Below are 16,856 nucleotides of genomic sequence, written 5' to 3' on the forward strand. Positions count from 1 at the left end.
AAGATTGTGTAAACATCACGGAGAAGTTTTTTTTGTGTTTCGCAATGTAACCACCCATGAAATAAGGATTTGGTTGGAAGGTGGCGTACAAAAGAGCATGAAGATGAGTGGTGACACAGAAAAATCTACTAAGCCAGCTAGCAGATAATGGACATTAATTCTAGCCACCTCTTGATTGCACAAAAAGCACAGAGATGCTGGTTCACCATTTCTTAACTATCACTATACTACTACTGCTATTTAGTTTCTAAGAAACTGTCTGTTTTTAGAGAATGTTCAAAAAGCCTCATGCTTTTTATAAGAATTTCTGAGAAATAAGCCTCCCACCACCTTTTCAAAGGGGTAACAATTCTATTTATTAGCTGCCTTTGTGGCTAAGCACAGGCCTTGCCCAGCTATCTGCAGAATATTAACACCTGCTGAATTTCACTAGAATTGCAGTTTCTCTTCCTCTCCTCAGCAAATGCATTCAAGGCACAATGACATATGGTTCAAGCAGATCAGAGGTCTTGAAGGCTCAAGTCAGCCCTGGGTATTCCCAAATTTAGGGTTGTTGGCATGCAGTCTGTACCTATTTGTCTCCCTGTCTATCTAGGCCAGATTTCTCCAATAGAATATAATCTCTCCAGTCAAGACTGGCTTCTATTCTTGGCCCTGCTGCAAACTTCCTGTGTGACCTTGGGGCAGAAGGCTCCTCTCTGCCTTCCCACCTCCCAGGGTCTCGTGAGAATCCCATCATTACTGTTTGCCAGCTGCAGTCATGAGCCCCATGGAAACGCCTATAAATAATAGCTCCAAATTAAACATTGGGGAGGTTCAGGTTAGAGCCTTGCCTCTCTCTCCAGTCCTGGCAAGCACTGGAAACAGAGCTTTGCTGAGTGCAAGTCCTCACCTACTTCAAATCATAGCTCTAGAGAGAGACAGAGAAAGCTGCCAGCTAGGTCAGAGCTTGGCCAGTCCTCCTTAGGCTTTGAAGCAAGGCTTGCACAAGTTTATGCATTCAGAGGCCGGGTGATATGGCTGTGAACATGTGAATAATTTGTTATGTTTCCCCCTATGCTAAGCTGGTGTCCCTGTAATGCCCTTGAAGCATGTTTCAGGGGGAAGGACTCAGCATCTCTTGGGACCTGGGGATGAAGGTCAGTGGGGTTGATGATTTTGTGTTCAGCAGTATGGGTCACTAAACTGTTTGTGCTGGGTGTCCCTCTGGAGAGGAGCACCCAGAGGAATGTCACAGGCTTTCTGGTGCTGCTCCCCACAGGGGTTGTAGCATTTCTGGAGCTCAGCAGTGCCTGAGTGGGCACCTGGGAGGTCTGCCCTGGCCCTAGGGGATCATGGAGCACAGCTCAAAGATCAGGGAGCAGATTGCCTATTTTGCAGCAGAAAAGGATTGAAAAGCTGGAGATCTTCTCATAATTGCTACAGCTGGGGCTTGCTGCCTTTGTTGCACCTCATTTTGGAATCCAGCAGCAAAGTGACATGGGAAAAAGAGAAAGGAAAGCCTGGGAAGCAGAGAGGTTGACTGGAGGAAAAAGCAAGCAAACAAGCATGAATAATACAGGCTGTAGAAGTGCTTTACAATTAGTTTATAAAAGCTCTCTTAACATCAGCAAAGCACTTTCTACTAAAAAATCTGTAGTAAAAATGCAGCAATATTTGTAAGCATTGTACATTTTTCATTTAATTCTGTTAAACAACTTCAAGAAGACCATCTAAGCCTTGTGTTTCCCTTTTCTCAGCCTCCATAGTCTGGGCAGTTAAAAGCACTTCATCATTGCTTCCCAGCCTCAAAAGTCCCTGGTGTAAAGCAGTTTGAGGTGGTTTCAAACCAACTCACTGGCATTGTCACTCAAGTGGCAGCTCAGAATATCTTGCCATTGTGCCATTGGAGGAGCAGCCAAGTGTGCTCACCTTCCCTGCAAAAGAAGAGTTGGTTAATCAATCCGTTATACCGTGGGTTACAGAGGTTGCACCCTGCCCTCACATGTTTATGCCTGGCTCGTTGGAGCGATGCCTAGGTGTGGAGAGGTGGCCATGAAATGTGCTGGAGGTGGCAGCTTTCCCAGTGGAGGTAATGCCAGAGAGGTCAGCCCACAAGAATGTTGGTGCATGTTGACTGAAACAACAGATTTGGTTATATGAGTGAAATGCAAATTGCTGGGCACTGTATGAGACAGTTTGAACACCACTGCAGCATAAATGCGTCCCACTCAGCTGTGCCCTAGGCCATAGTTATCTGAAAATGAAATGGTTAGAGTAGAAAGCATGGTTGGGTTTTCTTCCAATTTTTCTTCTTGTTTTTCACAAGGGAAGAAGAAAGTCTAGAAACCATATTTAAGCTTAACAGGAGCGAAGATTTGGCCAAACTGGATTGTAACTTGACCCAGAATGAGGAGAATGGAGTTTATCTGTTTGATGGAGGGCCAAGGCATGGACATGCCTAAAGCTCATGGATCCAAAACAATCTGTGGTGGGGATTAGCTGGCATTCTTGCTGAAGTTTGGAAGTTTAACAGTTTTGATTGGCTGTCTTTAGTGTTTCATTTTGAAAGCCTAAAGCTTAATTGCTGTGATGGAGAGGAAGTAGGGGCTCCTGCTCATCTGGGCTGGTGCTTTCTCCCAAGTGTAGTACTTCCCCAATTCACACTCTGTTTATATGACCCAAAGAAAAGGTTTTGCCTCATGCAGAGCAGAGGACTTGGGCCAAGATTTTTTGACTAGGGAAGAAAATTCTTACACATTTCTATTAATTTTACATTTGGCAAAAAATTATTTCCTGACCTTCTCTTAAAGGGCTTTTTTCAGTTGTTTTTAACATTTGATTTATTCAGGATTATCTCCAGTGTGAGAAAGCTAAGTTAGATGCTTGAATGAAGCCAAATAGGGCTTAATTTAAAGAGGCAAATATTTCCTGATGATTTACTTACTTGATTCATTCTTTTAATTTTCCATTTGCAGATTGCCCATGAGCAGATTGCAATATTCCCTAATTGTATGTATTACTGGAAGTCTGTCACCCATTCAATAAGCAAAAATTTCTTGGTCCAGAACCTGCTTCTGAAATTCCAGGCTCCTACAGAACTGGGTGGCTTGAGGAGCCATGTCGACAGCACTAGGATATTTGTTGTGCTGGCCACAGCAGAAGCTGTGATCATTGCAGTCAAGCAGCTGAAGCCATGTACTGTGTTGGCAAGGTACAACCCCACAAGGGCACAAACAGATGTGGTTCCCTGGGATGCAGCTAACCTCTGCCTGTGCATGAAAATGGCAGCTTCTACAGTCCACTCCATTAACTGTGTTTTGCCAACATTCACGTTTTTGCCAAATTAATTTTTTGCCACATACTCAAATTTCACTAGTAGCCAGTAGTTCTGCAGCACAGATGTGCACTTCAGATGTGGAAGGGCTGCAAGCATGCTGAAAGCAAGTAGTTATTTAGAGAACAAAATGTCCCCGCTGTTTGCTCAATACTACTTTAAACAAATAGACAAACAAGGAGGAAAAAGTTCTACTTAAAAGAAGCACTAACACTGCCTTCTATGTTCCTCCTCCCTGGAGAGATGGTAGGATGAAGCTCCACATGATGGATATTAGTGGGGTCACGCAGGGTGCTGCTGACTGGTGTCAGGGTAACAAGGGGTCACGAGGTGATAAGGGGCTAGGCCGAGCTGAGGAGAGAGCAGGGGGAGCAATCTTCATTTGCATTGCTGTGTGTCCACACACCAGCTAAGCCAAATGCTCTTCCTCTTCCAGTGCCACTTCTCAAGACCGCTTGGATTTCACCTTGGCCAAGCCAATTGAGTCTGTAATGAAGTTAAAGGCTGGGCAATTGCAGCTAGTTGAGTGCTCAGTCCAGCGTAGACAGGATTTTATCTGCAGGCATTTTGCTTCTGGCTCTCAGCCTGATTTAATCCCAGAAAGGAGTGAAACCAAAGCTGTCTGGGCCATCTTTCTTTGTGGAGGAGCACACTAAGTCCCTGTAAGTTTGTTTTGAGGCTGTTGCTCGCCGATATGTGCTTTGCAGAACGGGAATGAGTCACATGAGGATCATTCTGTATCCAGCAAGCTACTTCTCCTTTCAACTCTCCATTCTCAAACAGAAGATCTTGTGACAAAGAAGAAAGGCAGATTCCTGGCAGCCTGGAAATGCTTTTTCCTCCCTGGCCCCTTAAGAAGAGCTGTAGTATGTTGTTCAAACAGGTTGATACAAAGCAAATAAACAGTCCTAGAGAGATGGTCAGTTTCTGTAAATAGCAGCGTGCTGGCCACACAGGAGAGGGGCGGAGAGAACGTGGGTGTTAGAAAGCAGCTGAAGAACAAGATGTACACGTAAAAGCTGTTTGTTTCTTCACAGCACACAGAGCCTGATACTACTACCTTGCCTACTCATAGCCTAGAAAATATGGAGGGATCTGTGGCAGTTTCACCTTCCAGCCAAGCTTTGCAACAAGCTTTTGTCTCTGCAGCAGGAGGCAATTCTTCTAACCCTACGCATTCCTCCCCCAGACCAGTCAGACACCCAGGCCAGTAGGAACATCTTCAAGTAGGGTTTAGCAAAGGCAGGTTGCAGTTGCAGGGTGTACAGGATCAGCAATAATGAGTATAGGTACCCAGCTCTTACACAAAACTTCTTATCCATGGAAAATCTTCATTAGCACTTAATAGAAGAGGATTAATATTAATGTCCAAGCGCTAAGTGAGTTTACTTGCCATGCTTGCTAAAGGACCAATGTGGTATCAGTGCACAAAAGAGCTACCTGCTCACATGGATTGAACACTCACAGTCTCACTTGGTACGTACTTGCCCAAATCCCACATGGATACTGGAATAAAGCAAGCTCTGCCAAACAGCACAATGGCACTCCAGAAGAGAGCTCAAGGGAGGAGAGCAGCCTCAGGAGAGTTGTGTCTGAGCTTCTCCCATGCCAAAGGAGTTTTGTGGAAGTGGAGGTAATGCGTGTTCTAAATTTTGCACGTTGGCTGTGAAGGTGAGCGGATGTATGTACAACAAATTAATGACGTGAATGACAGCAGAGGAAAGGACCTAAATGTAGTCAGACAAAAGAGAAAAAGTGTTTTGGGGTCTGTGGTGTGGTGTGCTGTGAATAAGAGTCCCAGGTACCTGTCTGGAAGACGTTCTGTGAAATATGCAGATACTGAGAGTGGTTTCTGTTTGTGCCTGGCATCCTGAAGCGTGTCCCTGACAGATGGTTTCCCTGCCATTTCACCTGCCTCCGCAGGTACGACTACATCGAGATCCGCGATGGGGACAGCGAGGCGGCAGACCTGCTGGGCAAGCACTGTGGGAACATTGCACCTCCTACCATCATCTCTTCTGGCCCCTCTCTCTATATCAAGTTCACCTCAGACTACGCACGGCAAGGTGCCGGCTTCTCTCTGCGCTATGAGATCTACAAGACAGGTGAGTGTCTGAGTCAGTGCCTGTCTCCCAAGCTGTTTGACACAATTATCTTTGTCTGGAGATGCCTTTGACCACCTTTTCAATGTGATTTCTAGCATATTTTCCAGAGATAAAGGACTTTTTTCTTTTAAGTGAAGCACGTCTGTGCAGCACATTTCCAAGAAGGTAGTGTTAGTGGCACATGACAGTGAATTTTTGGATCACAGGGTGCAATTAAAGCAGGGTTCCTCCTTAAATACTCTCTTGTATTCGAGGACTAGAAACATATATCTTTACTCTCTGGCATGTGTGGAGCTTGTTAGGGCTAAAAGGGGATTGTCCCTCTGTTAGAAGTGCATGGAGCTCCCCCTCCTGTGGAGCTGTGATTCAGGGTTGATCAGTGATGCTGTGTTTTCTCTCCACGGATGTGGGGTTTGTAACTGGGGAGCTCTAGTCTTCAAGTGATTGCTGTCAGCAATGCTGTCAAAGTCTGAGGCAGCATCCTTCCAGGCTGATATAAGACAAAGTGTTCATAATTCTATTTAATACTTAAATTACTATAGAGGAAAGAAAAATCTGCTCAAAGCCCTTTTAGTAGTCTCTCTGTCTAAATATTTGCCAGAATTTTGTGCCTGGGAAGAAAGGCTTGAAAAAATAGCCTCTGCTCTGTGTGCATGTGAGAGAGGTGTGCCTGCATGCTGAGGGATCAGGAGAGTGTTTTGTGTGGGCACACAGGCACCTGCCATGTGCCCACATTCCTTTGGTGATGTGTTAGAAGACAACACACGTGGCTTTCAGTCATTGCATCCAGCACCAAAAAAAAGATGTCTGTGCCATGGGAAGAACCAAAAAGGAGCACAAGGTTGCTGGTCCAGCATCTCTAAAGAAAAGATGGGGAGCACAGGCAGCAGTGCCCAGGGGCCCTGGGCCAGCTGTGCAGCAGGCAGAGTTGCACAGACAGCCCACAACCTGGCTGGAGGTAGATGTGAATGTTGAGACTTTGCTGCAAGAGAATGAAACTCCCTAAATGCATTGTGAATCAATGAGGACAGGACTTGTGTGAAGGTTCAGATGGCTGAGGAAAGTGCTGTTGCTGGTGGTTGCCTGGACTGCATAACTGGCCATTGAGATGCTGAGCAGCCAGCTCACCACCACTGTTAGTTTATGGTTAGGATGCAGATTAGTCCTGAAAGTTTAGTGATTCAGCCAGACATTGCGGTTTGCTAAGGCCAGTTGCCATCAATAAAGATGGCAAAGAATACAGGCGAGAAGACCCACCTCAGCCCCCCTGCCTCTCTCACCCTGCTCACACCTCCTGTGAGCCCAGCAGGCTTGCTGGGTTGTGCCTGACCTCACACTCCATCCATGCCCTGACTCAGAGCACAAAGCACTGTGTGATCCAGCTGGCTGAGGTGGCCTGGCCATGCAGTGGGAAGGGATGGCAGACAGGAACCCTGTCGGTCTGGCTGGGAGCCAGTAAGGGACCAAATCTGTGAGAAAAGGAGAAGTTGTTACTGGGAGGGAGAGGAATCAAGAGCTGATCTGGAGGAGAGCAGGTATTGGATGGAGGCTGGAGCTGAAGTGGTGCTGGCTCATTTTGCTACCCCCACCCCTGCAGGCAGCCATCCTCTCCAGATACAGCCACACTTTCTTACAGCCACAGCCCACGAAATCAAGCCTGGCAAGGCAGGTTCTGGCACAGGAGTGTGGGTGAGCCCGTGATCCGGGAGCACTCCCAGCCCACATCTGCCCAACCCCAGTCCCTGCCAGGGCTCCAGAGAGGGCCGTGGGCAGTGCTGGCTGCAGCGCTCCTGCAGTACAAGCAAACCCTGCCTTTTGTTGGCAGGCAGGCAGGCACGGGCCAAGTTTCCATCTGAGCTGTCAGGGTAACCAGCAAGGGTGTCACCAGCTTTAAAGGTCATCGGATCGTCATTGTCCACATCAGTAAAAGCAGCAGTGGCTGCAGATTCCTTCTGTCTTAAAGGTGACCTAAAAAAACAACTCTTTTCAATGGAGCATTTCTTTCCCCACCTTGTGCTAAATTTCCCTTATCACAGTGTGAGAGGGAAGCAATCTGCATACAAACAACCACATACCAGTCTTTGAATGCCCTGATGGGTATCAGCCAGCAGTCTGTGGGCTGACAAGAGCTGCCCGCCCCCGGCTGGTCCAGCCTCCCTGCTGCTCCCTTTGTGAGTTAGTTTCGCAGGGCCGGCCTGAGCTCTCCAGCGCTGTCTCCTCTCAGGCTGGCCTGTGCTGCAGAAGTCAGCGTGACTCCCGTTGATTATCTGCAGCTTCCTTATAAAAAGCTGATCATTGTGTTTGCTGCTATTAGCCAAAATGTAGACAAAGATGGCGAATGTGATAAGAACGCCCCGGGAGGAAACTGTTGTCTAATGTGGTCTTGCCTGTTGCTAGAGGACAGTCCCTGACTCTGGGTTTAGCCCTTCATTTTCCCGTGAGCTCAGAGCTTGTGTTATTTTCACTATTTATCTGTTAGTCTTTCAGGTTGTTTGGAACGAAGTACACCCTTATCCCTGCTCATGGCATTATGCTGTGATTTGTGTTGGGTTTTTTTTTTTTTTTTTTTTTTTTTTTTTTTTTTTTTTTTTTGTGTCTGCATTTTACCCCACAGGTTCACACCAGAAAAGCTGAAAAGCTGGCTGGTTCATTAGGTAGTCAATTAAGAGCCTCTCCTGAGTAGCTCTCCAGCCAGGCACTGCATAATGCAGTGCAAGATCCTGCTATTACTGCAGGCTGCTGGCCTGACTCTGTAGGTTAATGCTGAATTGAATAACAAGTCTGCCATTAGTCCTGGGAAGGCTGGTGCTGCCTGGGAGAGCTGGAGCAAGAGGGTTTGTAGAGGAGAAGGAGAGTGTCCCAGTGAAAGTGAAGCAGAAGCCTTTGTGAATGCTAGTGCCAGGTTGCAGCAGTGGCCAGCAGCCTCTCTAACACCCCCTTTCTCCTCTGATAGCTCCAGGCTGAAGATTTCTGTTGCCTATTGTCCTGGCAAGGCTTTCAAAGTCACCGTGGTATGAATATGACACAAATTCCCCCTTCCCCAAGCAGCCCGAGGCACCTTGGCTGTATGAGAGGGGGCACCGAGCTGGCCCGGCTGCAGCCGAGGCCAGTGCTGAGGTCAGCAATAAATAAGAGGCAACATTGTCTGTCCTCCCCACCACGCAAAGGTCTTCCTTAAGGATAGAAATAACTTGCATTTCTGGTGTGGATGGCTCATTCTGTGAAAAAGAGGGCTCTGTTCCTGCTCTCAGCAGAGACCCCCCTGCCATGGCCTCTGTTATCCCCACTATTAATGTGGCCACGTTGTGGAGACGTATGCTGGAGCTGGCCCCTGTCCCTTGTGTGGGTCTTTGGGGCAGGAGTGGGGGCTGCAGGCTAACTGTGCACTTCCCAAGGGTTTGCAGCAAACAGTGGAGACATTGGCACCCTCCCACGGGCCCTCACGCTGTGTAAATATTTGTGCTTAAGGATTTTCCCAAGAGGAAACTGAGGCACACATATCTGTGCTGGAAGGCTGGAGTTTGCAGGAGACTGGCCCATGGGAGCAGCCTTTCCAAAATGAGTACATCCCAATACTCCTCTCTGCCCTATCCCAGGCAGCTCCTTCCCCAAATGGGGCTCCTCCACCAGGCCTGGGGTTGCTGTGGCACCTTTGCCTGCATGGCTGCAGGTAGCAGCTGTGTCATGACTGCTGTGGATGGAGGCTCCCTGTGTGCCAGCCAGCCTCTCTGGAGCAGCTCACAGGTCTGCCAGGTCAGTTTGGGGGTGGGTTACAGTGAGAAGTGCCAGCTGAGGAAGACAGGCCAACTTGGTGTGGCCTCCCTGTCCACCACCACAGGTGTGAGGGACATGGCATGATGCTGGCCTGCCAAATCACAGCAATGGCTTTGGATATGATCACTCTTCTAGTCCTGGTTTTGAGGTAATTGTCAGGAGGATCAGCAGTGGTTTACAGATTATGTCTGCAAAGCTAAGGGATTTTGAACCATGTTGTCCACTACAGTACCTCATGGACCTTGTCTTTCCACCTGTGGAAAGCTTTGAAAATCACCTTCTCACTTCTTGCAGTAATTCCCACAGCTCTTGAGCTGCAGGACATTTCCAGAAGTGAATACACAACCCTAAACTCAGAATGGGGTTTTCACAGTGCCAAGTTGTTGGCATTAAGCTTCGTTGTTGCTAAGGCTCTGGGTTTTTCCTGCTGCTACAGGCTCCGAGGACTGCTCCAGAAACTTCACTGCCTCCAATGGCACTATTGAGTCTCCAGGTTTCCCTGACAAGTATCCACACAACCTGGACTGCATCTTCACCATCATAGCCAAGCCAAAGACAGAAATACTCCTCCACTTTCTGCTTTTTGACCTCGAGCATGACCCACTGCAGTCGGGGGAAGGAGACTGCAAGTATGACTGGCTAGACATCTGGGATGGCATCCCTCAGGGTAAGCCATGGGGTGCTGCACTGCTTTCCTTGGCCCTTCCTGGTGTCACAAAGCTCCAAAACTGTGCAGTATGTCTGAACACCAAGGGTGCCTAACCTCAGAGATGGCTGCAGCCTGCAACCTGTCTTTAGGGCACGCCATGGCCAGCTTGGGGACAGTGTGCCTGCTGAAGGCTGCCTTCATTAAACCACAAACTACTGCTCTGTTGTAACCACTGATCTGAAAAGCCCCATGGGACACTCCAAACACCAGCAGATCTCCCTCAGGGAAGGGCAGTGGGTTCATGCAATGATGGGAGGACTTCCCTACCTTATAGCAAAACCGAGAAACAGAGCATTTTGGAGCATTTCCCAGCAATTGCAGAGCAATGCCTGCTGCAGTGGATATTTCTGCACTGCATGGCACCAGGCCAATAGATATAAAAAATAGCCCATCTCTGAAGCCTATCTTTTTTATCCTGATCAGCAATGAGCTGGTGACCCAGGAGGCCAGCAGAAAAGCAGGCATTACCTTTGCTGCTCTTTCTTTTGCAGTTGGCCCCTTGATAGGCAGGTACTGTGGCGTTAATATGCCATCGGACATCCGCTCGACCACCGGCGTCCTCTCTCTCACCTTCCACACGGACCTGGCAGTGGCTAAGGATGGTTTCTCTGCTCAGTACTACTTGATCCACCAGGAAGTCCCAGAAAGTAAGTTGGAAATGTGTGTGTAAGACTTAGTTGTGTCCCCTGTGTTTCCCATCTTTCATTTGGCATATGTGAGAGTAAAGCAGGCTCTCCACCAGCAGTGCAGACAGCAGTTTCACTTAGGTCTCTTCTCTATTTTGATAGAAGTAAGATTTCAAGGAAGAATTTAACTTTCTGACCTTTTCTTGACTTTTCACTTGCTTGTGAAGTCTTCTTAATACCTTTTGGGTTAGCATCCTTCATGTATGTACTGAGCCCAAAAGATTTAGGGAAAGACTTCAGCCCAGCAGGTGCAGCAGATTCATTAAAGCATGGGGAAAAATATGCGCTCTCTCTCTCTCTCTAGTTTTCCAGAAATTCACAGTCCCAAACCACAAATTGGAATTTCTTGGCTGTCTAATTAAAGATTGCTTAAAGCTCTAAGAATTTCAAGCCAAATTTTGTTTTATAACCCTTAATAAGGGAGGTAAATTGATATGGAGCGAGGAAATAAGTTGTGTGTTTTGAGAATGAAGAGCATTTTGATTTTTTATGATAATGCAGGCAAGGAAAGATTCCATTTGTTTTCCCATGATATTTTTGCCTCAGAACTACTGTTCTTGACCTCTGTTCACAGTGAACCTCTGATACAACAGAAGAAGCCTTCAGGACAACCCTCAGTCCCAGAGAAAGACAGGGAGTCCCTGACCTGCTGCTGAAAGCCTGTGACAGAGAGCAGGGTAGAGTAGGGGTTGTGCAGCACCAGGGCAGCAGGGTTACAATCTCTTACTCTATGACTGAGTAAGGATTGTTCTGCTGAGGCTGTGAGAGTTACAGATAAGCATGAGCTCTTCACCATTACCTATTGCCACACTCCGTTGATCTGTTCCTTAATCCCTTTTCTGATCTGGATTTGTAAATAAAATGTTGAACACAAAGCTTGAGAAATCAAGCACCAGAGCCTTTGTGAAAGTGCCAGACCTGTTTTCCTTTATGGTGGTGTAAAATGAAAGTTTAGTAATAGCACTGACATCCTAACTTGGCCCATCATTTCCGTCCAAGGCTGATATGACCACATTAAAAAACACAGGCAGTTTGGTGGAGCCCTGTTGGTTTACAGCAGAAGCATGCTTGGACCCATGCAGTATTTTCTATCACTGTTTTCTTTGGTATTGTTTTTACAGGACAGCTGCTATAAAATAGATGAGCTGTGCCATAAAGATGAGCTAATTTTGACTTCTAAAGCCTTAGAAGTGAGGAGATCCAAACAAAAGCATAGCAGTGTCTTTCATAATCTTGTCTGGTTAATCCCTATGGGCTGATACCACATACAGTGCATGCAGATAGACACAGACACAAACACACCTGCATCCCTGCTCTCACATGCTCACAAAACCTTTAGAGATGCCCATTCCAATCCTTGATGTTCCTGCTGGCAACAGTAAGCACCCTCCTAATGTGTCTGTCTGTATTCCTTGCTTTGTCAGTGCTTACATTTCACCTACAGCCTTCAAAATAGGAGCTTTGTGGCAAGGGTACTTGGAACATCTTGGTGGAGATGGAGGGAGGCAAGGGACATAATTGTGTCAAAACTGAGCAAAGGTGAAGAAGATGGAGAAAGGGACAAAGATCCAGACTGTATTAGTGTTCAGAGGGCCAAGCAAACACAAAGCTGCCCTATCTATAATTTTTCAGTGCCATCTGTGAACACACACAACCTGCAAGATGGTGCAGATCTGTTCATCTTTCCAGACAGGCAGCTTTGCTCAGGGTTAGCTGGAGAGATTAGTTCAGGGCTGCCTTTCACTCGGGGATGAAGTACTGAGAGTGTAAACCAATCTCTTGTGTATGTGTGTGTCTGCTCTAGACTTTCAGTGCAATGTGCCTCTGGGGATGGAGTCTGGCAGGATCTCCAACATGCAGATCAGTGCCTCCTCCACCTACTCGGATGGGCGATGGACCCCTCAGCAGAGCCGGCTCAACAGTGATGACAACGGCTGGACCCCCAATGTAGACAGCAACAAAGAGTACCTCCAGGTACCTTTCCAGCCCCCTCGCCTCTTCCCCCACCAGACGGAGTGTCACGCTCCTAAACTGACCCGTGACCATAAGGGCTGTTGAATTTTTTATTGCCTCTGGCTCACGGGGAGCAAGCAGCAGGGGAGCTGCAGTGCCTGGTGAAATGCGGCAGGCTGGCTCTCCCATTAGCTTGCCCGCACAAGGACTGACTCCATCCGCTGTCTCTCTCCCAGCCCCTCCTTTCTGCCCAAACCTTGATGGACTTTCCATCAGTCTGACAGAGACTGAGAGACCTCTGCCACTTACAAGGGCCACTGACTCCACCACTGGCCTGAGGACCAAAGTCTCCAGGGGGTGAATAGAAAAACAACTAGAATAATGTTTATCTCATCAACGATGCAGGGAGCGTGAGCAGGCTGATGTCAGGCGGGGGGCTGACAGAGCAAAGGCTTTCCCTGGGAGCTGGTTAGAGCCACAGTGTGTCCACACACAGCTTCTGGCTGTGTCACATCGCCGGGAGACACTGCTTGCTAAAGGGCACTACGAGCAGGAGGTGCTGAATGTCATTGCCTCTAGCAGACGTCTCATTCTTCATTCATGGCAGGGCTACTAAGCCAGCTCTGCTGACCTTTCTCAACCCATGTTGTAAAACAAACAGGAAAAAAAACCAGCAGGGCAAAACCAAGAGCTGCAGCACTTGCTAATTGGATATTATGCTTTTATTTTGCATGGAAAAAGTCAGTCTCTGTCCTGCTTTAATGGATGTGCGCTTCTGTGCAGATCCTATTGCTTGGTCTGAGGCAGGAAGAAGGCTTTGTGATGGTCCCATATAAACAGACATCAAGATCCTTAGCTACTCTTGTCCCAGGGTTCTATCCTGCTGAAGTCAGCCCTGGCAAGGGTTGTGGATGTTGAACTGTGCACCCACAGAGAGTGAGACAGGCTGAATTTGCACTTTTAATTTTTCAGAGACAGAGAGAGGAACTAATTAGCCACTCTGGACTCTCAGGTGATCACCAGTCTCTTTCTTGTCCCTTTTTCCCCTGGCAAGGTGGACCTCCAGTTCCTGACTGTGCTCACAGCCATTGCCACACAGGGTGCCATCTCAAGAGAAACCCAGAAGGGCTACTACGTGCGTACCTACAAGCTGGAGGTCAGCACCAATGGGGAGGACTGGATGATGTACAGACACGGGAAAAACCACAAGGTAATGTCTTTTTGTCTCTTCCTCCTGCACCTTGGTGAGTCTTGCAGCCAACAAGAGGGAAGAGAACAGAGATTTTGCAGGCCCAGAGAGTTTAATCTGTGAGGGACCCTTTTTCTGATGATGGCTAAAAGAATGATGATGCTCTGAGCAGAAATAGTCCTTTCTCCTCTGCACAGCAATGAGGAAACACTATTCCTTGGAAAACCTGGCTGCTGCTGCATATTTCGTGGTGGTGAGAGTATGTTCTTTGACTGCAAATGAAGGAGAAAATGTTTTCACAGCCTGTGTTTTGCCATATAAGATTCATTGAGCTTTTGTGGTCGTAGACCCGTCTGCATGCTGGGTTAACAATCACAAAACCACATGAAACTGTAGTTCAGGAGTTACTGAGGCCTGGAAATGAAAGGGCACAAATCCTAAGAGGCAATTGCACCATCCCAGAGAACAAAATGAGCAATAAATAATGAGAAACAATTCAGGCTGCCAGAGCTGTAAGATCTGCACTAAGCAGGCATGGTCAGAATGGGTGTATTGAGCCCTGGGAGCTGTGCATGTTCTTGCTGTGTTTCTGGGACACCCACAGAGGTGGGAGCAAGGAGGAAGGAGGGTAAATATGAGTGTTCATCTGTTTCACACCATATGGATGCTGGTGTGTGGCCAGGAAAGATAAACTTGAAGTGGTCTGCATGGGAAGTATATGGAGAGGAGGGTTAAGGGAGCCATGGTGCCAGGCTGGCTTTTCTGTCTATTGCTTTGGTCATGTGGTTGTTTCCTGGTTAAGGGTGCCTCAAGAAAGTGCTTCTCTGCTCTTCTGTGGCACCCTCCAGCACTGCTGCTGTGTTCAGGTGCTCCCTGCTGATGTGCCATAGTGTGTCTGTGTGAACTCTGGCTGGGTCCCACACACCTCCCCCCACACACATGTCCCAGTCATTTTTGATTGCTCAGCACTTCTATTAAATTAGCTGTCCCTTCCCTTTGCTGGCACGAAATGCAGTAGCCTGCCTTGTCCAGGATTCATCCAGACATTTCCTTCCCTTCCGGGCTTGTGCGATTTCCCCTTCCCCGCAAGTGTGTCTTAGGTTCAAATTCCCTCTGCTTCCCAGAATGAGTCCTCACTGTGCAGGGGTACCTATCAGGGTCTCATACCTGCAATATTTGGAGTATTTAAGCTCCTCATGTGCCAGTGGGGGAGTGTTAGTCCTATTTTAGAAGCAGGGAAATGGAGGCACAGAGCAGTCCGGCCTCACATAGGGGAGTCCTCAGCTGGGCTCCCCCAGACCCCGGGTGTGCTGGCTCCAGGACAGTAGCTCATGGCAGAGATCATGTACAGCCCTGACACGGTGCCCATGCAGTGGTGTGGAGCCTCTGTGCTCTCCCAGGACCCACTGGTCACACCAGACCTTTCTGTGAACCGGGGCCATCTCTCCTCACCCCAGGTGAGTTTGGGTCTCATTGGGACCTTTTCTGTAAGCTGAGTCAGGCAGGACATACTCATCATGCTGGACAGAGAGATGAGCTATATACACAGCTCAGTGTTCCAAATAACCATGGGCAATAAATTTGCCTTTTAAAGTCTTAGCTGGAGCAGAAATCAGGCCTGGAGGGTGGTTTTAGTTGCAGAGGAGAATAAATATCCCATTTTTGCAGTCCTAGGTGTTGGACGCTGCATCCTCAGCCAGGGTGGAGCAGGACAGCATGTCTGGTTTCAGTGCTGCTCAGCCAATTTACATTGCTCCAGCAAGACCCTAAAGCCTGGCTGGTGTCAATCCAAAACTATCTTACAACCATCTGAATTGTCACCGTTTCAGGACTTGGCCCTTGATTTCTGTCAACTTTTTTCTACTGTTTCGTCTTTTCATTTAAAAAGTGGAAAAAATCAAACATCTTCTTTTTTACTCCTCTGTTCCAGTATCTATTCATTCCCACATTCTGGCCTTCATGTAGCAGACACCTCCCAAGGCTGGAGGATAAGTAATTGCTTTTTGGTGGCTCGCCTACCCCTTGCATCTGGGTGACTGCTTTCCTGCCCTGCCAAACAACTGGCTGCCAGCTGCTGAGCTTCAGCAGGGCCAGGCCAAGGCCACTTGCTCACAGACCTGGTGCCGGGGGGGCGCTGGTCCCACATTCCGTGCCCACACTAATCCTGCTGTTCCTGTGCTAAGCAAGCTCCCAGATGTCTGTGATGTCTGTGCTCGAGGTGCAGCTCCCTCCCTGCATCAGTGCGGAGCTCGGTGCAGCCCGGGCTGCTGGAGCAAACCATGCCAAAGGGATTCATCAAGTCTGCCGCAGCTTGATTTGGTGCCATGAGGAGCAGGGAGGGAGGGGAAGGTGTGGCCAGACAGGCACTCTCTATATACATGCATATATATATATATATATATATATTTATATATATATGTACACATACATATATGCACATATGTATATCTGCACATGCACATGTATATATGCACATGCACACATAGACATATGGGGTGTACCAAACACTGCTCGGAATTTCTGCCAGCTCTGTGGGCCAAAAGCAGTGCTCTGCCACGTGTAGGTGGGTCAGCTAACATTCACATCTTCATCAGGGAGCTAATGCAAGAGAAAACCAGCAAGTGCAGGGGGGTGGGGAGGGGGTGATGCTCCCTGCAGAGGATGGGAAGCTCTCACTGCCTCTCTTTTGCCCCCTACTTCCCCTCTCTCCGGTGTTTCAGATGACAGTGGGGCCAGGGTGTTTCCCTGCAAATGTGATGGCTCACCTTTGAGTCCCCAGCTGCTGGCACTCAGCAGCAAGGGAAACGGGAAAGGCAGGATGGAGCAGCGGAAAATGTGATTAATATGTGCTCACAGCAGACAGGGCTGGCTGGGCTGTTTCCGTGCTGAGCACTGCTGTGTTTCTGGGATGGGGAGGCAGTGGGAGGGCAGCCGGCAGGAGTGGAGCTCCACACATTCCCTCCCCTTCCCACCCCATCCCTGCTAGGTTTTCCTCCTTCCTGGCAGCCCAGTCCCCACAAAGCCAGGCCCAGACATCCCCCTGTCCAGGGGCTGGTGCTCCATCTTTCTCTCAGGCATGGGGCCAGGGTGGGAGGCTAACCCAGCAACCTGGCCAGAGGTTCTG

At 48.2% G+C, this 16,856-nt stretch overlaps 1 protein-coding gene across 4 annotated transcripts in view; it reads left to right on the forward strand.

Annotated features, from left to right (window-relative positions):
• The window catches only part of NRP2 (neuropilin 2), an 88,514-nt gene that overhangs the window by 23,075 nt on the left and 48,583 nt on the right, over nt 1-16,856 (forward strand). For all 4 annotated transcript variants that reach the window (XM_063162319.1, XM_063162320.1, XM_063162321.1 and 1 more), the window contains exons 3-7: nt 5,240-5,421; nt 9,632-9,862; nt 10,396-10,551; nt 12,395-12,564; nt 13,598-13,753. In XM_063162319.1, coding sequence (XP_063018389.1) covers nt 5,240-5,421; nt 9,632-9,862; nt 10,396-10,551; nt 12,395-12,564; nt 13,598-13,753 — 895 coding nt within the window. The remainder of the gene's footprint in view (nt 1-5,239; nt 5,422-9,631; nt 9,863-10,395; nt 10,552-12,394; nt 12,565-13,597; nt 13,754-16,856) is intronic.

Source organism: Melospiza melodia, chromosome 8 (genome assembly GCF_035770615.1).
Source record: "Melospiza melodia melodia isolate bMelMel2 chromosome 8, bMelMel2.pri, whole genome shotgun sequence".
Classification (NCBI taxonomy): Eukaryota; Metazoa; Chordata; class Aves; order Passeriformes; family Passerellidae; genus Melospiza; species Melospiza melodia.